Consider the following 23,973-nt stretch of genomic DNA (forward strand, 5'->3'; position numbering starts at 1 on the left):
GCCTAGGTGCACATTCTCTCAGAACCCATGGTGAAACTCCATCTGGACCAACTGCTTTGTTCTTATTTAGCTCCTTGAGCATTTTTTCCACTTTGTCTCTAGACACCTCTATGTGCTCTATGTTGTTCTCTGGAATTCTTATTGTATCTGGTTCCCTGAAGATTTCATTTTGTACAAACACACTTTGGAACTTTTCGTTTAATGTTTCACACATTTCCTTTTCATTTTCCGTGAATCTATTTTTCATTTTCAACCTCTGAATATTATCCTTTACCTGCAATTTGTTGTTTATGAATTTATAGAATAGACCTGGTTCTGTTTTACATTTGTGTGCAATCCCTTTTTCAAAATTTATTTCTTCCTCTCTCCTCACTGCCGTGTAGTTGTTTCTCGCATCTTTGTATCGCTGGTATGTTTGGGGGTTTGCCTCTTCCTGTATTGATTCCATTTTTGTGTCTTTTGGTCTCTGGCTCTTTCGCAATTTCTGTTCAACCAATCCTGTTTCCTAGTTCTGCTTCTCTGTTTTGGTATAAAATAATTTGTGCCTTTATCATATATTTCACAAAACTTGACATACATCTCATTCACTTCCTTGCCTAGCAACAAGTCTGTCCAATTATACCCACTAAAAAAATTTCTAAGGTTGCCATAATGTCCTCTCCTAAAGTCAGGTTTTTCAATTGCATCAACCTTCATATTTTCTTCCAGATTATAACGCATTGCATACTTTATTCCCAAAAAAACATGGTCACTTTTACCCCTAGGGAGGAAGGTACTGAATGTCAAATATTTCTTCCTCCTACCTGGCAAATATCAAATGTAGCATGGAGGGAACTTCCCTCATCCTCGTAGCTTGTTTAACATGTTGATACAAGAATGTTTCCAGAATGAGGTCTACAAATTTACAGGTCCAGAAATCTTCTGTTTTAGCTTCATATGCTTCCCAGTCTATGGCTTTCAAGTTGAAGTCGCCGACTATCAACAGTCGTGAACTATCGTTATCCGCTCTCGCTATGATCTCTCTCATTATTGTTATAAGACCTTCTCGTTTACTATCTAGCTCCTCCTTTGCCCATGTGCTGCTTGGCGGTGGACTATAAGCATTTATGATCATTAGTTTATCATCCTCATGGCAGATCTCTAGTGCTATTATGTCAACTTCTTGTGGATTGGCAGTCATTATTTCCTTCACCTTTAGGTGTTCTTTCACCAGCACAGCAACGCCACCGCCTTTCCTAATTTTTCTGTCCCGTCTCCAAATTGAGTAGCCCCTTGGGAGGTGTGTGTGTGTGTGTGTGTGTGCGTGTGTGTGTGCGTGCGTGTGTGTGTGCGTGCGTGTGTGTGTGTGTGTGTGTGTGTGTGTGTGTGTGTGTGTGTGTGTGTGTGTGTGTGTGTGTGTGTGTGTGTGTGTGTGTGTGTGTGTGTGTGTATGTGTGTTATAGGCTTTTGTGTGCTTCTAAAATACATATTGATATAAGAGCGTCATGTAAATTTTTAGTGAATAAATTCTTGAATGTGAGTCAGAATCATTTATCTATAATTATTTAACGACTTTTAAGTATTAAAGAAATGTAAAAAAAAAAAAAAAATAAAAAAAAATAGCCAGGAATCCGATAAGAATTAAGAATGGTGTTAAAGGTAAAATTATCTCATCTTTCCTACTTGTTTATGAAAGTCTAAAAACAAAACAAAAAAACAAAAAATTGAAAAAACTTACAAATTAAATAAACATATCTAAACAATGTTCTAAATTCTAAACTACATTCTGAGGTGCAAATATCATCCGAAAAGTTTCTGGTGCAATGTTGCATTGCTTACTGCCAAATCTTGGAATAATTATTTCTTGCATGAATGTATTTCTTGTATGACTTGTGCAAGGACTAAACGCATCCCCTATTTTTTTTTTAATTACTTCAGATGAAATATTTTTTTTATTCTTAATGACGCAATTACAGTAGATGAAGGCTTTTGATCCTTTGTCTTACGGTCTTGTTCATCACGACGACGTGGGCTGGATAAGGTCCCGCTGCCTTTGATAGGCCGCAGGTCGCTATGAATGGTTGTGGCACATCCTGGTCTTTCTTTATCCATTTCCTGATTAGCGGCACCACTTTCCACTGACTGTGGTTTCTCTGGACTGCACTCTCTTTGGTCTTCAGTTTCTCTGGACTGCAGTTTCTCTGGACTGTAGTTTATCCAGACTGCAGTTTATCCAGACTGCAGTTTATCCGGACTGCAGTTTCTCTGGACTGCAGTTTCTCTAGACTGCAGTTTATCCAGACTGCAGTTTATCCGGACTGCCGTTTATCCGGACTGCCGTTTATCCAGACTGCAGTTTATCCAGACTGCAGTTTATCCAGACTGCAGTTTATCCGGACTGCAGTTTATCCGGACTGCAGTTTCTCTGGACTGTAATTTATCCAGACTGCAGTTTATCCAGACTGCAGTTTATCCAGACTGCAGTTTATCCGGACTGCCGTTTATCCGGACTGCAGTTTCTCTGGACTGCAGTTTATCCAGACTGCAGTTTATCCAGACTGCAGTTTATCCGGACTGCAGTTTCTCTGGACTGCAGTTTATCCGGACTGCAGTTTATCCGGACTGCAGTTTCTCTGGACTGCAGTTTATCCGGACTGCAGTTTATCCGGACTGCAGTTTCTCTGGACTGCAGTTTATCCGGACTGCAGTTTATCTGGACTGCAGTTTATCCGGACTGCAGTTTATCCGGACTGCAGTTTCTCTGGACTGCAGTTTATCCGGACTGCAGTTTATCCTGACTGCAGTTTCTCTGGACTGCAGTTTATCCAGACTGCAGTTTATCCAGACTGCAGTTTATCCAGACTGCAGTTTCTCTGGACTGCAGTTTATCCGGACTGCAGTTTCTCTGGACAACAGTTTCTCTGGACTAAACTGTATAGCATAGACTACCATTTAATGTTCAATCCAAGAAGGCACTATGAAAATATCAATAAGAACAATACAAATGACCAAAGAAATGCAGCTTCATCTTTTTATATTCCTATTTTTCCCACAATTGTTTCTAGATAATATTATGCTAACTTTACTCGTGTTTGAGTATCACATCTTCCAGGTTCTGATGCTCTGGGAACAAGTAAGAGCGCGCTGCGTGTGGGGCACAAGCGGCATATATTACGTTGTGGGGAAGGCTTCAGCGTTAGTTCTTTTTTAATGATATACTGTGCAATCCTACCTGTGTGTGCTGTGTCCTATATAAGAAAAAAACAATTACAAAAGAATTTTCCATTTTATATATGTTTGTTTTTCAGGTTATTATTGTGTGTTATTAATATCATCTTAACTCTTGTGGGTTGTGATGAGAGCTGACATTTATGTGTGTTTAAGTTTGTGTTTGATAGGGTATTAGGTATGCTTAGGGGTGCCTTCTCGCCATGCCCCTGTGGCTGGGGGAATTGGTGCCCTGTGGCTGGGGGGATTGGTGCCCTGTGGCTGGGGGGATTGGTGCCCTGAAACTACATAAACACCCTATACCCCCCTTCCCCGAAGTGGCAAGGAGAGTTAGGAGACAACAATTGTGCAGAAGAACAGGTTTGGTAAGAGTTTTTTTTTTTTTTTTTTTTTTTATTATTATTATTTTCTACCACAGACGTGGCCACACATTTACAATGCTAACCAGCATATATACATTTTCTTCTGTCCTCCATGGACAGGGTTAGAGAAGTGTTAAACATATTGTTCAAGGGTTTATTGAACAATCATCCACAGAAGGTGATTCGGTGCTTTTAAAATGCTAAGCTAACCTACATACGTAAATACATAGATACACAGATTTACGTATGCTCTACATAAAGTGTTAGATGTGTCTTTTACATAGTGTCATTAATGTACATTCACAAAGGTGAAATGTAATTCTGATCAGCTTCCATATATACTTTATACCCATACATATACATACACACACACACACACATATACATACATATATACACACACACACATGCATTCACATACATTTGTCTCATTTACTCTGACAGGGTGAGGTAGCTGATAAAGAAACTAGTGTGCAATTAAGCACTTAATCACTGAAGGTGATGAAGGTGCTTTTACAAGCTCAGGTTATATAGTTACATCATATATATACATTGTATGATTGATAAGGAGTGTTGGGTAGGTACCACGGGCTGCCGGCTGTGTTACTGAGACACTTTCACCGGCTTGTTTTAGGCTACTCAGTTTCACTAATAGATTGGAAAGGTGAGACGGGGGAGTGGTTTTCAGCCGGACCCGCCTAGTTCGGGCCAACAGAAGTGGTGGACATGAACAAGACCATCCAGGCCAGCAGACCTGGACTTGGATTCATCAAGCATTTACGCACCTTCTTACGAAACCTTTACATCAACAAACATGGCGCCTTTGTGGCAAATTTACTGAACAGTCTTCGAGCTGTTTCGAGTCATCGAAACCCTACGACCCAATGTTATTATTATTATAAACAGCCTCGTAGTGCTTTGGTCCTTATAAACAGTTTATTAAATATAAACAACGCTGCAGTTTTCGAAGAAAGATACACAGGTTTCGCAATTTGCTGCCCAAGACCTTAATAAATTCCAGCTCTGCTCCAAAGCTCCCTAATTCTTAGGTTCTTGTGGACTAAATCCATTTTTCTTTCCATTTGAACAGTTTTACCAAGCTGAGGAGAGCCGTTACGAGGTGCCAGTTGAGGTACGAGTGCCAGGGGGCGGTGCCAGGGACCCCCTGTACGAGGTGGCACTGCCCAGCCACCCACGACCCGGAGACCCCTTCTACTTCTACGTCGTCAGGAGAGACACTGGCACCATCCTGTGAGTGGACCTTCAAGGAGCGAATTTATTTTGTATTGAATGAATGCTCGATGGAAGCATTATTGCTAAGATTAATGAGAGCCGCCCATCATTAAAATATTGATCACTACACACAGCCCATCATTGAAATATTGATCACTCTACACACAGCCCATCATTAAAATATTGATCACTCTACACACAGCCCATCATTAAAATATTGATCACTCTACACACAGCCCATCATTAAAATATTGATCACTCTACACACAGCCCATCATTCAAATATTGATCACTCTACACACAGCCCATCATTAAAATATTGATCACTCTACACACAGCCCATCATTCAAATATTGATCATTCAACACGCAGCCCATCATCAAAACATTGATCACTCATCAAACAATTGACAACTCTGCACACGGCCATCATCAAACTATTATGTTACCTAACGATCACTGTCCCTCGGCCGACGGTCAATACACCTCGGCCGACGGTCAATACACCTCGGCCGACGGTCAATACACCTCGGCCGACGGTCAATACACCTCGGCCGACGGTCAATACACCTCGGGCCGACATTTATTCTCGCCCCTGAGGTTCGACACGAGGATCGGGGGACTGACGTTCTCGGAGCAGTTCCTGAGCATCAGCAGCACGTTGCCCAGCAGGAACGTGTACGGCCTCGGGGAGAACGCCCACCACACCTTCAGGCACCACCTGGGAGGGAAGGTGTGGCCCGTCTTCTCCAGGGACCAGGGGCCCGTCCCAGGGGTGAGTCCTACATCAAAATGAATCAAAATGACTCCCGAATCACATTTTAGAAAACGGGTTTTAATCTAAATTTATCGTGTATCTAAATATCGGTTAATGTAAGTTTGTTTTTAGCGTAGAGAGTCTTGTAGGTTGGTGTATAGGGTATTAGGAGGAGTATCCGGCGGTGCCCGGGTGCCCTCTCCTCCTCCTCCCTTGTTAAGCATCACTTCCCTTTTATAAAATATAATATTCTGGAGAAATGAAGCTATTGTATAGATCTTTAGAGAATTATTTTTTTAAGATGACGAAACACACTTCGGCCGTCTTCACCAACATGTCACACTTGACCAGAATGGAATCCGTGAAAATCGGATGAGGGTTATGTGTTAATAATTATTAATATTTCTTAAATCATTTAACTTAGGACTACGTTGGGAAGCCTATGTCCGTCCTTTACCCCAGACCATTCCCCCTACAAATTTGTGTAAGGCCAGTCACAAATGTCTGGCCTCCAGCTTCGGACAGACAGACAAGCATACAATCGCACTCTTGTAGCAGAGGTACGCAGTGGTAAATGACATTGTACTGAGAGGTCAGAACACGAGGACTTAACACGTTTAATCCATAAGCATTTAAATTATGAACAAAATTTTATTTTATTTTATTTTATTAAATATTTAATATTTTATTTTATTAATTACCGTTAATTAAATAAGAAAGCTTTCGATGCACCCTCATCTACCACCACCCGCACACTCATCTACCACCACCCGCACCCTCATCTACCACCACCCGCACCCTCATCTACCACCACCCGCACCCCTCATCTACCACCACTTGCACCATCATCTACCACCATCTGCACCATCATCTACCCCACCTGCACCATCATCTACCCCACATGCACCATCATCTACCCCACCTGCACCATCATCTACCCCACCTGCACCATCATCTACCCCACATGCACACTCATCTACCACCACCTGCAACCTCATCTACCCCCACATACAACCTCATCTACAACCACATGCACCCTCATCTACCACAACCCACACCCTCATCTACCACAACCCACACCCTCATCTACCACAACCCACACCCTCATCTACCACAACCCACACCCTCATCTACCACTACCCACACCCTCATCTACCACTACCCACACCCTAATCTACCAAAACATACACCCTAATCTACCATCACCTACACTATCATCTACCACCCACATATACCCTCATCTACCCCCACCAACACCATCATCTACCCCACCTACACCCTCATCTACCCCCACATACACGCTCATCTACCACTACCTAAACCAGAGGGTGAGTGGGAGCCAGAGGGTGAGTGGGAGCCAGAGGGTGAGTGAGAGCCAGAGGGTGAGTGGGAGCCAGAGGGTGAGTGAGAGCCAGAGGGTGAGTGAGAGCCAGAGGGTGAGTGGGAGCCAGAGGGTGAGTGAGAGCCAGAGGGTGAGTGAGAGCCAGAGGGTGAGTGGGAGCCAGAGGGTGAGTGTGAGCCAGAGGGTGAGTGAGAGCCAGAGGGTGAGTGAGAGCCAGAGGGTGAGTGAGAGCCAGAGGGTGAGTGAGAGCCAGAGGGTGAGTGAGAGCCAGAGGGTGAGTGAGAGCCAGAGGGTGAGTGAGAGCCAGAGGGTGAGTGAGAGCCAGAGGGTGAGTGGGAGCCAGAGGGTGAGTGGGAGCCAGAGGGTGAGTGAGAGCCAGAGGGTGAGTGAGAGCCAGAGGGTGAGTGAGAGCCAGAGGGTGAGTGAGAGCCAGAGGATGAGTGGGAGCCAGAGGGTGAGTGAGAGCCAGAGGGTGAGTGAGAGCCAGAGGGTGAGTGAGAGCCAGAGGGTGAGTGAGAGCCAGAGGGTGAGTGAGAGCCAGAGGGGTGTTGTGACTAGGTGCTGACTGTGACTAGGTGCTGACTGTGACGAGGTGCTGACTGTGACGAGGTGCTGACGGTGACGAGGTGCTGACTGTGACGAGGTGCTGACTGTGACGAGATACTGACTGTGACGAGGTGCTGACTGTGACGAGATACTGACTGTGACGAGGTGCTGACTGTGACGAGGTGCTGACTGTGACGAGGTGCTGACTGTGACGAGGTACTGACTGTGACTAGGTGCTGACTGTGACGAGGTGCTGACTGTGACGAGGTGCTGACTGTGACGAGGTGCTGACTGTGACGAGGTGCTGACTGTGACGAGGTGCTGACTGTGACGAGATACTGACTGTGACGAGGTGCTGACTGTGACGAGATACTGACTGTGACGAGGTGCTGACTGTGACGAGGGGCTGACTGTGACGAGATACTGACTGTGACGAGGTGCTGACTGTGACGAGACACTGACTGTGACGAGGTGCTGACTGTGACGAGGGGCTGACTGTGACGAGGTGCTGACTGTGACGAGGTGCTGACTGTGACTAGGGGCTGACTGTGACTAGGGGCTGACTGTGACGAGGTGCTGACTGTGACGAGGCACTAACAGTGCCAACACAAACAGTGTCCTTGCACATTGCTCTCAACAGGAAGTGTCTGTGGACCTAACAGCTCCTTCTCACTCATTTACACTTCGCACCATTTGAACTTCAATTAATTAAATTAAAAACTATAAATGGATTTTTCGATTCATCAAAACATATTTGTGAATCATCAAGAGTGACGGGTGGGAGAGTGACGGGTGGGAGAGTGACGGGAGGGAGAGTGAAAGGTGGGAGAGTGACGGGTGGGAGAGTGACGGGTGGGAGAGTGACGGGAGGGATAGTGAAAGGTGGGAGAGTGACGGGTGGGAGAGTGACTGGTGGGAGAGTGACGGGAGGGAGAGTGAAGGGTGGGAGAGTGACGGGTGGGAGAGTGACTGGTGGGAGAGTGACTGGTGGGAGAGTGACGGGTGGGAGAGTGACGGGAGGGAGAGTGAAGGGTGGGAGAGTGACGGGAGGGAGAGTGAAGGGTGGGAGAGTGACGGGTGGGAGAGTGACTGGAGGGAGAGTGACGGGTGGGAGAGTGACTGGTGGGAGAGTGACGAGTGGAAGAATGACGAGAGGGAGAGTGACGGGTGGGAGAGTGACTGGTGGGAGAGTGACGGGTGGGAGAGTGACTGGTGGGAGAGTGACGGGTGGGAGAGTGACGGGTGGGAGAGTGACGGGTGGGAGAGTGACTGGTGGGAGAGTGACTGGTGGGAGAGTGACTGGTGGGAGAGTGACTGGTGGGAGAGTGACTGGTGAGAGAGTGACAGGTGGGAGAGTGACTGGTGGGAGAGTAACTGGAGGGAGAGTGACGGGTGGGAGAGTGACGAGTGGGAGAGTGACGGGTGGGAGAGTGACGAGTGGGAGAGTGACGAGTGGGAGAGTGACGAGTGGGAAAGTGACTGGTGGGAGAGTGACGGGTGGGAGAGTGACTGGTGGGAGAGTGACGTCGGGTGTGAGAGTGACGAGTGGGAGAGTGACGAGTGGGAGAGTGACTGGTGGGAGAGTGACGGGTGGGAGAGTGACTGGTGGGAGAGTGACGGGTGTGAGAGTGACGAGTGGGAGAGTGACGAGTGGGAGAGTGACTGGTGGGAGAGTGACGGGTGGGAGAGTGACTGGTGGGAGAGTGACGGGTAGGAGAGTGACGAGTGGTAGAGTGACGAGTGGGAGAGTGACTGGTGGGAGAGTGACGGGTGGGAGAGTGACTGGTATGAGAGTGACGGGTGGGAGAGTGACGAGTGGGAGAGTGACTGGTGGGAGAGTGACGGGTGGGAGAGTGACTGGTGGGAGAGTGACGGGTGGGAGAGTGACTGGTGGGAGAGTGACGAGTGGGAGAGTGACTGGTGGGAGAGTGACGGGTGGGAGAGTGACTGGTGGGAGAGTGACGGGTGGGAGAGTGACTGGTGGGAGAGTGACGGGTGGGAGAGTGACTGGTGGGAGAGTGACGGGTGGGAGAGTGACGAGTGCGAGAGTGACGAGTGGGAGAGTGACTGGTGGGAGAGTGACGGGTGGGAGAGTGACTGGTGGGAGAGTGACGGGTGGGAGAGTGACTGGTGGGAGAGTGACGAGTGGGAGAATGACGAGAGGGAGAGTGACGAGTGGGAGAATGACTGGTGGGAGAGTGACGAGTGGTAGAGTGACTGGTGGGAGAGTGACGAGTGGGAGAGTGACGAGTGGGAGAGTGACGGGTGGGAGAGTGACGGGTGGGAGAGTGACGGGTGGGAAAGTGACGGGTGGGAGAGAGAGAAGAAGAGAGAGTGACGGATGAGAGAGAGAGAGAGGGAGAGAGAGCGAGAGAGAGAGGGAGAGAGAGCGAGAGAGAGAGGGAGAGAGAGCGAGAGAGAGAGGGAGAGAGAGAGAGAGAGAGAGAGAGAGAGAGAGAGAGAGAGAGAGAGAGAGAGAGAGAGAGAGAGAGAGAGAGAGGGAGAGGGAGAGGGAGAGAGAGGGGGAGAGAGAGTGGGAGAGGTAGAGATAAAGCAGTTAACAACAGGTGGTAGAAGGACACCGAGAAAAGTATAAATGAAACTGTCGTAAATGAAAGGGCGGCAGAATTTTTGTCTTCCTAAGTGGCAGTTATAACTGATCCCCAGCCCTAACTACCACCAAGTCCCCCCCCTCTGGTCACAGGATAGGGCCGTAAGTGTCCACATATCCAGGGGACGACCCTGCTCGTCAACACTCATCAACACCTGAGACCAGCACGTATGGACCCAGCAAAAAGGAAAACTGTGTTTCGGATTTCCAGGAATGAAAACACTTTTTTATGTCGCTGCGTCACTCTCTAGTGGAGTTCTCTTGATGGATGGAAACTAATCTGTTGCTCTAATCTAGTCCTGGTTCCTGAAACTTGTCCTCCCTTACTGGTGCCAGAACACGGCTCCCTCCCTCCCACAATGGTGCTGGAACACGGCTCCCTCCCTCCCACAATGGTGCTGGAACACGGCTCCCTCCCTCCCACAATGGTGCTGGAACACGGCTCCCTCCCTCACTGGTGCTGGAACACGGCTCCCTCTCACAATGGTGCTGGAACACTATTCATGCTTTCTCCAGTGTTTTCAAAACTCTTCCCTCCTTCAATAATATGGTTAATATAAAGTAATTCATTTAAAATTCCACGTCGTGGCCTCCTAAATTATCACACTATCCAGAGGGATGATAACTACCAGCTGACACCCCAACACTGTCACCCTCGCTGACACCCCAACACTGCCACCCTCGCTGACACCCCAACACTGCCACCCTCGCTGACACCCCAACACTGCCACCATTGTGGGAACCGACCTGTGAGATTTATATTTATTTAATTTATATGAATTTATATTTACGTTAATTTATATACTTCGATAGCAATTTGTATAATGATAAGTGGACTGTATTTCTGCAATAATCTCATAATCTCACAAATCGATCCTCTACACATTAGGGGGGTTATTAAATTAATATATATGCAGCCAATCAAACTACAGAAATAACTACATACATTAAAGAGGTTCCTTATCTTATAGTACAGCAGGTTAGTCCACCAGGTATAACTAGGGTGTAGACACCAAATTATCCTCTTTGAGGTAGCTTCCATATCACCCAGTAACTGGTGCACAAATCTTGCATCCTCGTCTTGACCTGTCAAAAGTGCGCTAGCTGTGAAGCCAGATACCTATATATGACAAGTATATCAGAGAAAACAGTACATGGAACATGAAGACCTGGCTTAATTACCTTTAGTTTGAGGCTTCCATGTGATCTAACCGGGTCACCCTATATAATGACATTAATGGCCACTAATGATAAATAATGGGTTTCGGAAAGAACACTTAACTTGATTTGTTGACAGCGTGTTGACAGATGGTACACCTTTGGTATCCATAACACTACGTCCAAGTAAAATTAACAGGAGCCGAATTTGCTCCCGTGTGAGCCTCTGGTCTCGTATAACAATGGTTGTTTAACACTCCATACTATTGACGTTACTGGCCGACATTGTCCAGAATGATAGGAGCTAAATTTGCTCCACACGTCTCGGAGGTGACACAACAATGGCTGCCCTCCTTCCCCACTCTGACGCCTGGCCTACTTTGTCCAGATTTCAGAAAGTGATAGAAGGGTCACATTTACTCTACTTTAATATCGATAATTAAGTTAATTTATATAAGATGTTTTATGATGGTAAAGTCCAAAGACTAATGTATTTAAGAACAATTCCCAGCAGAATAGCTGGTGAATTATAATAGTATGTGGTGATGATATCCCGTTTTCTTTAGACGGTAATTCCACTAAAAGTTACGTTTTCTATGGGTAACTTGATTATACAATACAGCTATTATCTGTATGATATATTAAATGGTGTCGGATTTTCCGACAACCATCGCTGACACCCCAACACTGTCACCCTCGCTGACACCCCAACACTGTCACCCTCGCTGACACCCCAACACTGCCACCCTCGCTGACACCCCAACACTGTCACCCTCGCTGACACCCCAACACTGTCACCCTCGCTGACACCCCAACACTGTCACCCTCGCTGACACCCCAACACTGTCACCCTCGCTGACACCCCAACACTGCCAGTACCCTCAGTAAAGAATCACATGGACACGTATATTATTGTGTGTGGAAGAAGTATCACGTCACTGATTCTGGAACCACAGGTTCAGCCTGTGGTCATGTGCTCTCGCCCAAACTGAGCTACGTGTGATTCAATCTTCCTCATATGTTACCCAGATGACCTCTCAAACAGTTCCCTTGTTATCTATCTTCATTATTTAACTGGCTGGTTGAAGCTATCACCTCTCTTTCTCAGTAAAAACCTCACAGGGTACAAGAGGAAGCATTTCTTCTAACAAACCAACATTTAATTTAAAGAAATACAATAAGCAAAAATTATGTCTTGAACGCGGTCTTCAACTCATCTCTCGGATCTAGGTTGCAACATCATCAATCTTGCACATCAGATAACTTGAAATGTCTTTGTACATATATCTGAGACATATTGGAATTGCAAAGACATATTGAATGTCTTTGCAACAACTTCGATTTTTCCTCTAGTTCTATATGCATCTGCTTACTTAATTACATCAAACCAATAAATCTATATAGTTTTTCTTCAACAATATGCTCAACATTAGTGTCAACATCAGTAATCACTGCCTCAATAAGCACTGTTCCCCCTCCACCCCACTTGGTTCTCGTTATGACAAATTATGCCCAACACTGTGCTGCTGTTCTTGTCTTGATTACTCTTGCAGAACACGGGTCTTATAATTACCCAACATCTAAGTACATATGGATAAAAAAACAAAGAAACATTCTCACTTCCGTTCATTGCGTCACGTATACAATTACATTGGCATCTCCCAAATAAGCAAATAAAAATGACATACAATCCCTGGTGGATCAATCCTCCTTTTACTTGGGGTGGATCTACTCTCTGACGAATTATACTCCACAGGTCAGTAGTAGCACCACTACCAAGAAACAGGTCAACAGATGTCAATAGCTCTTCTTAGCTATGATACACGAACCTTAATTCACATATAACAAATTATTTTTTCTTCTTGATACGTGAAGTTTGCATAAACCTCATTCATTACCCTCATGACTGCGTCAAAATATTCCTCTTCTACAAACAACTAGAAAATAAATTAAACAAAACCTTTCTCCAAAACCCTTTCCCTCTCTTTCCAGCCCGTTGTCGTCGAGACGGGGCTTTGTGGGCGGCTGTCGGAGCGTGATGCTCCTTGGGACAGCGTATCCTTTCCTTTTGAAACCTTATGCTCCTGCTCCTGTCTTCACAAATTTTACTGGTTGCTTTTTCCTTTTCCTCATGTTTCATTTTTCCTCCCAACTTCTCCTTTCTGATTGTTCGTTCCAGTCGACTTTTTACCGTTCTTTAATATTCTTTCTGAAGTCTTCTGTTTTGACGCCGGGTGTTTGGGGAGGCACACTGTCTCACTCGTAGATCTGTGGTACCTGACGTTTTCGAGCGAGGGGGATGCTTTTATTGTCAAACTTTGCCTTCATTGCTGAGCCTAATCTCGACGGACTGACGGCTCTTCAGGTGACGATTGCAGGGTGTATAATCCCGATGCACCCCCTGAGGGGGGGGCCTGTCTTGTTGGGTGTCCTTTCCTTTAACTGTGGCTCCATGGTGGGTATGGGAGTTTAATCGTACATGAAATTATATTCATATTTGTTTCTATGCCGATTTCTAACTCATTTAATTTCTGAGAGTCGTGGGGTGGGCGACCAGGCCCCTGAGTCGGACTGTGATGGAAGCCGGGCTCTGTAGTCCCGCTGCATTGGGCCTAAACAAAGCTGCTTCGCTGACTCTGCTTCCCTCCCACCTCTGTGGCGGGGTTGAGCCTCAAGCCTCTGGTGGTGGCCACCTCATCACCTGAGTGGTTCCATCTCTCGCTGTGATAACTGCCCCTTTTACCCCCTCTTTTACAGGGCATGCTCGGCGCTGTCAGCTCTGCACTCGCACGCTCATGATTCCTTCGCGTTCTACTACATTCCAGGATTTGTTTCGTCCTGCTAAGTGGACTAAATATTTTTATCCAACGTGTATGCCACGCGTATCCCGTATGACGTCGCAGCTCCTTCTCAGGAAGCGGCTGACTGCTTGACTTCGTTGTCCTGCATTGGAGAGACCACTGTTTGGATCTAAAAAAAATGCCTGGTTAAATTGCAATGGTACAGTTATTCTCCTGCTCCATGATTCGACTGGTGATAGGGAACTGAAAGATTGCCACGAGGATATTAAATATATCTTTGAAGCCCCAGGCCATTCTATTCTTCAGATTGATACGTTCACTCGACCCCCTCGTGGTCGTCATCAGCCTCTTCTCGTGGTTAAAATGACATTTGATGGTAGGTCCCTTCCATCTTCCGTAAATTGTATATATGATACAATTGTATATATGATACAATTGGATATATGATACAATTGGATATATGACCTTGTAAGTGCCAGATACTCCATTCAGGAGTACATCTCCCTCTCCTCGTCTTTGCAATAGGTGCTGGAGATTTGACGATGGTCCATTCAAGAGCACAAGTGAGGTGAAGGAAGGAAGGAAATATCAGGAGAAGCGCCAAGCTATTATGACTATATAGCACCGGGAAGGGGTCAGGATAAGGATTTGGGATGGGACGGGGGAAAGGAATGGTGCCCCAACCACTTGGACGGTCGGGAATTGAACGCCGACCTGCATGAAGCGAGACCGTTGCTCTACCGTCCAGCCCAAGTGGTTGGGGGTACAAGTGAGGTGAGTCCTATGCCCTTTGTGTGGAGACTCAGGTCATTCTAAGATAGAGTGCTCTATTTTCCCAAGCTCACTGCAGGAAATTGTGGTGACGCCCACCCTGCCTTCTCCCACACGTGTGTGTACTACAAAATTGAGGAAGCCATCCTTAATTTGAAACATCGTAATCGTTAGTCTTTTCCTGAGACGAGACGCCAGGTTCTCAGTCTTCTTTTTTTCTCTGGCATGTGTTAGTGCTCGTTTGTCTTGTTCCATTTCTCGTCCTCTCCCTCTTTCTCAAATCCGCAACCGTTTCCATGGTCTTAGACCCCGACACCTCCAGCACCTCCTCCTTTGCGTTCTGAGCTAGAGGGTCTTCCTCTTGGTTCTCCATCTGGTGTTTCCTTCCTTCCTTCCTTCCTTCCTTCCTTCCTTCCTTCCTTCCTTCCTTCCTTCCTTCCTTCCTTCCTTCCTTCCTTCCTGGTCTGCTCTGTCTCCTGTGCCCACTTTCCCTTTCTCATCCCACTCCTGCTCAGCCCTCCTCTCTGTCTTTTGGCCCTCCACAATGCCTGTTCGTCCAAGATGTTGTTTGTCCTCCTCGCGGCAATCTTCGTGTTGACTGCTCCTGTTCTCCATCTCCTGTTGAGGCTGTGAAGGCTGTTTCCTAGTACATTGCTGCTGGTACGCCTGTCTCTCTAGATCAGAAACGTAAGTTTGGCTCCTCTCTTTCCTCCCTGGTGGGTAAGAAGGCATCGTTATCTTCCTCTCTTTCCGCCTCCGACTGGATACATATATTTATTACTCTATTTTGTAAATGGTCTCCCAACCTTCACCGTACCCGACGCAGTCTACACCACCTAGACGTAAGTTACAAGTTCTCCCCAAGCTCCTGACCCGGTTATTGAGGAGAACACGGCCGCCCTTGCTGACTTGCAGTCTGCGGCTGCAACGCCCGCTACGGCAGTTACTACAACGGAAGCAGCTTTGGAGCCACCGCCTTCTCATCCATCGACATCTGTTACAGTTCCCCCCCTCGTCTGTGAGTTCTCAGAACCTTCTACTTCAGCGACAGGACCTGCTGCTGCTGCTACTCAACCTCCAATTGCTTATAGCAACTTGCACTCAGCTGACTCATCAGACGACGACATCTCGGTAGGGACTTCATTCTCTCGTCAAAGAATCAAGTATATGGACTATCTAACCGACGAAAACTCGAATGCCAGTACTACCATTTCAACACGAAGCAAGACCTACATGAAGACCGAAGACCCCTAACAACAACAACAACAATGTCAAAACATCGGTAAGAAGAACGAAGAAAGAAGATTGAACGAAATAAAGAAGAAAACTGGATAAAATACGTGAAGACACACGACGACTACATTCCACAGTGGATAGGCCACTGATCTTTCAGCCCTTACTATCACCGCCCTCTTCCTGTTTCCTGAGGTTTCTTCCTTGCCCTCCAGTTCTTCATCTATCAGCTCGACAAACCCTTTGGTCCTGAAACCCTTTGGTCCTGAAAACTGTCTTTGACTTTATCCCTAAGTCCCCTCCCATTTCAGTGGCGGAGTCGCCTGTCCCAGCTGTGGAGTTTCCCTTGGTTTTTTATTCTCTCTTGGATGCTGCCCTTGATCAAGTTCACTCCCCTAGTTACTGTCCTTCATCCCCCTGATTCCCCTGAACGCCCCTCTTTGATGCCTCCTCCCACTCTGGACTCTGTCAGTTCGCCTCTGGCCCATCCTACCACTCCCTTGACTCCATCATCTTTGCTAGATTTACCTCTGCCACATAACCACGATTTCACAGACCTTGATCCTGATCCTATTTAGTGTACTGTGATCTTCTTTGCCATTGTTTCTCACTTGTTATCTCTTTTTTTGACAATATCCATTTTTTAATGGAATATTCATGGTTTTTATGCCAACTTCCAATGAACTTCAACTTCTGATAACACAATTTTCACTGTTTTGTGTCTGTCTCCGGGAGCCGATGCTTGGCGTTCGTTTTAGTCACTTCCGTGGTTTTTCCTATCTCTCTCCCCCCCCCTTTTGCTGGGGCCCATAACTCTACTGCTCTCTTAATCCGCCATGATATTACTTCTGTCCCCCAACTTTTTCAGTCGCAGTCTGTGTTCTTCGGCCCGTATCTTTGTGAGTAAATGGTATACAATCTGTTCCATTTATCTCCTCCTAAATGTCCTGCTTTCTCTTCCTGATCTTAAACACCTGTTGGACTCCTTACCAGAGCCTATGCTCCTGTTAGGTGATTTTAACTTGTCGACATACCCTCTGGGGCAAAGTTCTGACAAACACTTGGGGCTGCCTTTTCAAACCATTTCTTTTCTCCCTCTCTGTCTCTTCTGAATTCTGTTGAGCCCACTCATGTTGACTCACTCGTACCCTTTCCTGTCTTAATCTTTCATTCTGCTCATCTTCTCTTTATTTAGATTTGACATGGGGAGTTCTTGATGACCTCCATTAACAGTGTTCTTAATCTTCCTCCATCTTTCCTTACTCCTAAGCCCCTTCTTGAATTTTGTACCTTAGATTTTCGTCCACCTCTCCAGCTTCCCAATAACGATCCCATCTCTCTCAGGACGCCAGTCTGCCCTGGCCCTCTGCGGTTTTACGGCGGCGGGCTCTGATGACATTCAGTCTGAGATGCTTCGACATCTCCCTCCATGCAAGTTTCAGTATTTACTGAATATTTACAACCGTATCTGGGAGTCGTCGTCAGTCTTTGAGGACTGGCTTGAAGCAGTTGTTCTTAATATATGGAAACTAGGTTCTCTAGAGACATCTCCTAAGGACTTCTACCTCATTGCCCATACATGTTATGTCTTCAAACTTTTTGAACGAATGGTCACTGTCCATCTGATGTGGTTGTTGGAACACACTCACCAGCTCTCCCCTTCTCAATTTGGCTTTCGAAAGTGTTGCAGCATGACTGATGCCATGGTGAACTTGGAAGTCTATATTCGTATTGCCTTTGTTGCGAAGACCTCCGTTGTTGCTCTCCATTTTGACCTGGAAAATTACGTAAGACATCACATGGAGATACCAGATTCTGTCTCAGCTCCGTTCTTTTGGCCTTCGTGGTAATTTCCCTCTCTTCCTCCAAAGCTTCCTCTATAGTCGTTCCTTTAGAGTGAAGCTTGATACCACTCTCTCTGCCTCTTTTCCGCAATACAATAGAGTACCCCAAGGTAGTGTTCTGAGTTCTACTCTTTTTCTTGGTTGCCCTCAATGGTCTTCTTTCCTCCCTTCCTTCTAGCATTTTCTCAGCTCTTTGTGTTGACGATCTTGCCCTCAGCTATTAAAGGTGATGATTCACCGTTCTTTCAACGGTGACTTCAACTTACGATTGATGCTAATTCGTCCTGTGCCACCATTCATGGCTTCAAGTTCTCTACAACTAAGACTTGCGCCATGAACTTTACCTGGAAGCAGGTCGTTCTTCGACCCCCTTTGCTGCTCTTTGCTAATCCTCGTTTGTATAAAGATTCTGCTAAACTTTTAGGGTTAATCCTTGGCACTCGTTTGTCTTGGTCACCAAATATCTCTTACCTCCATGTTGAATGCTCTAAGGCCCTTATCATACTTAAGGTCTTGTCCCATATTTCCTGAGGAGCAGCTGACAGGTGCACGCTTCTCTAATTACATTCCTCTCTAGTGCTGTCTAAACTCGATTGTGGCAGTCCCCTTTCTCGTCTCTCTCTCCCTCAACTCTTCGTCGTTTTGATGTTCTGCACCATACTGGGCTACGCCTCAGCTCTGGTGCCTTTCGTTTGACTCCTACCCTGAGTCTAGTATGTTGAAACCGGCATTCTGTCTCTACAGGATCGTCGTGATCGCTACTGTCTTTGCTACTTTGCAGGGTTTCTACAACATTATCACTCTCGCTTATAGTCATACTCTGACCACTACCCCTCCTGTGGTCCCTGTTTCCTTTCACTACCTTCCATTTTTTTGGCAATTGTCTCGCTAGCAAGATTCTCTCTCGGTTTTGAGTTACCAATATTTCTCCTCATGTTGTTCCATCATTGCCCCCATGGAGAGTCCCTCTTCCTAAGTTTTGCAAAACCGTGACTGACATGGCAAAAGCTTTTACCCCATCTATAGGTCTGAAACGCCTTTTCCTTGAACAAATTTTCTTCGCACTTCCATTCCACTTCCATCTTCAAAGATGGGTCTATGTCTGCCGACGGCATAGACTTCTTCATTTTATTTCCTGACCACACATGTGTCGCCTACTCCCGAAGACTAGCATCTTCAATGCAGAACTTTATGCAATTTTGTATGTTCTTCATCAATTGTTTTCTTGCAGACAACGTTCCTTTGTCGTCATAGTTGACTCTTGCAGTGCCCTCATTGTTCTGCATGGTGTCATTTAATACTATCCATATTGGGGTTGTCAAAATTCAACATTGTTTCTTTCTTTAACAGATTTAAGATATTAGAGTTTTGCTGAGTTCCCCCTGTTATATTGGGGTTTCCTCAAGTGAGTGTGCGGATGCTGCCGCTAAATAGGCTATCTGTATTTGTCCTGTTTCCCACAAAGGTGATCCTTATTCCAACTTCAATCAAGTCATTCTTTCCTCAATCCGTGCCCATTTGCAGGATCGTTGGTCTTCTATTACTGGTAACAAACTGCCTGCTCTTAAAGGTAGCGTGTCCCTGTGGCCGGTTAACACAACATAATGATCCTACCACCATAACCGGCGGTTGGAAATGGCTCTGGCGAGGTTTTATATTGGCCATAGACGTTTAACTCACGGGCACTTCATGGAGCGCTGCCCTTGTTGAATGTCCTGACTTCCAGGACGTGCGTGTGTCTTGCTTCCCGACCGTCCCTCGCTGTTACTTGCCCTCGACAGAATTCTTGGTGAATCAGAAACCTTTAATATCCCTTGCCTTATGCACTTTTGCTCTCGTATTGGCATCGTTAGTGATATCTAGCTTTTGGTTAGCATTGTAAATGTGTGGCCACGTCTGTGGTAGAAAAACAAAAATTGAATATCCTGAAATTTTGATGGTGCTACATAGCCTTTCCAGCTTGGCGCCTTCTTTTGATAATTAATTACTTTTCAAAACTCCCTACTCACCCCTGCCGGCGGTATCTGACAATCCCTGCAGTGTCAAGTGGACTCCCCAGTAGTGGGTGAAGCCACAGATCTGCCCTTTACCTTGTCAGTTGTTCACCAACCGTCAACGAGCGAACATCCGCCGCTCTCGCCTCCATCATGCTATCATCTCTCAATTCCCAAATATTACTTCATATTCACCATAAACATGATTCTTTAATGTCAATGAGAATCCCTATAAATCACTGAGCAATTGTCATCACTGAGCATGACAAACTGTGGCAACTGAAAAATTCTTACCACGAAACTCATGGTGTGATGACGCCTGTCTCCTGAAATAAAGATGGTGCCTGGGGTTTACCTTCGTTCCAGGTTATCCACGAGTTCTTTTTCAACTGCCACTGTCTTCCCTTCCTGACTTGCGTGTGGGGGGCCAGACACTGGCACCAACCTTGGCTCACCTGTCACACTGTCCTTACACAGGACCAACAAAACCACTTGTAGGTGCTATGCTGGACGCCAGAATTCATTCACCCTCTGTTGTAAATCAGTATACAAGATGTATTTCAATATGTCACAAATGAACCATTATATCAATATTGTCAATAGCATGTACCAGTCCTCCTACAAAGAGGCCATCCGCATTAGCATGAACACAAAGGTTAACTAAAGAAAGCTATCCGTATATCTATATATTTAAATTATGTATCCCAGCATCCGCTCGTTCAATCCTAATCCAAATTACCATATCTCGAATCTCTGGAGGCTTTCCTTAACTCCCTCTCAAATTACCAGCCAATGTTAGCACCTCATATACTCACACATGATACTCACGAACCACTTCCAACTTCCCCACAGACCAAACTTGGTGGGTGCGGGTTATGAGTAGCAACCAGCTTGGACATGCCACGCCATCTCAGCTACGCTGGCTAAGCTCACCATAGCTCACCTTGCCTCGTTGTCCGGACAGCACTGAAACCCCTGCCACTTGCTTGTGGCAGTATTTATTCAACTTCCCCAAATCCCTTCCAGTCACCCATGTCCTGTGCTTCCCACACCCACAAACCCTATCCAAGACCTCCCAAAATGTCACATCTGGTCACTTGTCTGAAACGCCGCCCGAGGGCAGCCACCCCGCCCACTGAGGACTGGTGACCCTCTTAGACATCCAACATACAGGAGGTGCCAACCGCCTCCAATCCATTCGCCACAGTCGTAAAACTACTCCACACGCTCAATAAACTGATTCTGCTGCCAGTACATTGAGACTACTAACTAAATTTTACACAATAATCTGGGTACAACACCTCCCTGGCTTCAGAATGTCACTCCTGGCTCCACTGAATTAAGGCTGATTCCCTTCACTTGACCAAGATAGTTAGAACTATACCTTTAACGTGAAGTAGCAACGAGTAGCATGTGATCTCTTCAACCCCACACTAACAAGTGACGTCTTCACCAATCACAGAATACAATCGGCCTGTAGTATAAACCTCCCGGTTTACACTTCAGACTGTACTATTCCTCCAGGTTTACACTACAGACTGTACTATTCCTCCAGGTTCTGGGAGTCGTCGTCAGTCCCTGAGGACTGGCTCGATGCCGTTGTCCTCCCTGTTCGCAAACCGGGGTCTCTGGGTACTTCCCCTACGGACTTTCGCCCTATTGCCCTCATAAGTTGTGTCTGCAAACTCTTTGAACGTATGGTTAACGTTCGTCTGATGTGGTTCCTGGAACACCATCACCTCCTCTTCCCTTCACAATTTGGTTTCCGCAAGTGCCGCAGCACGACAGATGTCCTGGTGAACTTGGAGGTCTATATTCGTACTGCTTTTGCTGCGAAGACCTCCGCTGTTGCCGTCCTTTTTGACCTGGAAAAGGCTTACGACACCACTTGGCGATATCATATTCTATCTCAACTTCATTCTTTTGGCCTTCGTGGTCATCTCCCTCTCTTTCTCCGCAGCTTCCTCTCTCGTCGTTCCTTTCGGGTGCGCCTTGGTACCGCTCTCTCTGCCTCTTTTCAGGAATACGAAGGTGTGCCCTAGGGTAGTGTTCTGAGCACTACTCTTTTTCTGGTTGCCCTCAATGGTCTTCTTTCCTCTCTTCCTTCAGGTGTCTTCTCCGCTCTCTATGTCGATGATCTTACCCTTTGCTGTCAGGGTGATGATTCGCCTCTCCTTCAGCGCCGGCTTCAACTTGCAATTGATGCCGTGTCGTCTTGGGCCACCGATCATGGCTTCAAGTTCTCTACTTCTAAGACTTGTGCCATTACTTTTATGCGGAAACGGGTCGTTCTTCGTCCCTCTTTGTCACTTTATGGTCATCCCCTTGAGTACAAAGATTCCGCGAAGCTTTTGGGGTTATTCCTTGACACTCGTTTGTCTTGGTCTCCCTATATCTCTTACCTCCGTGTTGAATGCTCTAAGGCCCTTACCCTCCTTCGGGTCTTGTCCCATACTTCTTGGGGGGCAGATAGGCGCACTCTCCTTGCTTTACATTCCTCTCTCATCCTGTCTAAGCTCGATTATGGTTGCCCTGCTTACTCATCTGCTTCTCCTTCTACTCTTCGCCGTCTTGATGCTTTGCACCATACTGGGTTGCGCCTCAGTTCTGGTGCCTTTCGTTCGACTCCCGTCCTCAGCTTGTATATTGACACTGGCTTCCTGTCTCTCCAAGACCGCCGTGATCGCTACTGTCTTTGCTATCTTGCGCGGTCCTTACAACATCCTTCCTCTCGCCGCTATCGTGCTTTAACTTTTACCCCTCCTACGGTTCTAAAATGCCTTTTCCTTGATCACTTTTCTTCTCACTCCTGCTCCGTTTCTGTCTTCACCGATGGGTCTAAGTCTGCGGACGGTGTTGGCTACTCTGTTGTTTTTCCTGATCTCACTTATATGTGTCGCTTACCTCTGGAGACTAGCATCTTTACAGCGGAGCTTTATGCTATTCTCTATGCTCTTCGTCTCCTGCTTTCTCGTTGTCAGTCTTCCTTTGTAGTTGTTGTTGACTCTCGTAGTGCCCTCATGGCTCTCGGGTCCTTTAATCCGGTTCATCCAGTATTTGTCGAGATCCAGCATTGGCTGTTTCTTGTTCACAGTAAATTTAAGTCGGTTGAGTTTTGTTGGGTTCCCAGCCATATTGGTGTGTCTTTAAATGAGCGTGCGGATGCTGCCGCCAAGGAAGCTGTCCGCTCTTGTCCCATCTCTCGTAAAGGTATTCCATATTCCGACTTTTACCCGGTTATCCATTCCTCCGTCCTTACCCGTTGGCAGGCTTCTTGGTTGTCTGTTACTGGTAACAAACTACGTACTCTTAAATGTTGTGTTTCCTCATGGCCGTCCTCCTTCCACCGGAACCGGCGATGGGAAACAGCTCTGGCGAGGTTGCGTATTGGCCATACTCGCTTAACCCATGGTCACTTGATGGAGCACCGCCCTGCTCCTTATTGTCCTAGTTGCATTGTCCCTCTTACGGTCGTGCATGTCCTTCTTGAATGTCCTGACTTCCAGGACGAGCGTGTGTCTTGCTTTCCGACCGCCCCTCGCGGTCACCTGTCCCTCAATAGAATTCTTGGTGACTGATACTTTTGATATCGTTCGCCTTATGCGTTTTCGTTCTCGTATTGGCATCCTTGGTGATATTTAGCGCCCTCTGATTATTTTGCGCATTTGATGGTGCTACATAGCCTTCCCGGTTTGGTGCCTTCTTTTGATAATTACTTACTTATTCCTCCAGGTTTACACTAGACTGTAGTATTCCTCCAGGTTTACACTGCAGACTGTACTATACCTCCAGGTTTACACTACAGACTGTACTATACCTCCAGGTTTACACTACAAACCGTACTCTACCTCCAGGTTTACACTACAGACTGTACTATACTTCCAGGTTTACACTACAGACTGTACTATACCTTCAGGTTTACACTACAGACTGTACTATACTTTCAGGCTTACATAACATCAGGGCCGGATGGGGAGTAACACTCACCACAGGTAGAATCTAGGTCATGAGGCTATTGTGGTTCACAAAGTCTTCCTTCCTTAAGTATTAGGGTCAACATAAAGTAAATAATTATGAAGTAATTAGCAATTAAAAAGCTTATGAGAACAATGAGC

At 46.4% G+C, this 23,973-nt stretch overlaps 1 protein-coding gene across 1 annotated transcript in view; it reads left to right on the top strand.

Annotated features, from left to right (window-relative positions):
* The window catches only part of LOC123759099 (maltase-glucoamylase), a 289,988-nt gene that overhangs the window by 154,092 nt on the left and 111,923 nt on the right, over window positions 1–23,973 (top strand). The window contains exons 25-26 of the mRNA XM_069324937.1: window positions 4,660–4,820; window positions 5,402–5,576. Of these exons, the coding sequence (XP_069181038.1) occupies window positions 4,660–4,820; window positions 5,402–5,576 (336 nt within the window). The remainder of the gene's footprint in view (window positions 1–4,659; window positions 4,821–5,401; window positions 5,577–23,973) is intronic.

The sequence above is a fragment of the Procambarus clarkii genome, chromosome 15, assembly GCF_040958095.1.
Source record: "Procambarus clarkii isolate CNS0578487 chromosome 15, FALCON_Pclarkii_2.0, whole genome shotgun sequence".
Taxonomy (NCBI): domain Eukaryota; kingdom Metazoa; phylum Arthropoda; class Malacostraca; order Decapoda; family Cambaridae; genus Procambarus; species Procambarus clarkii.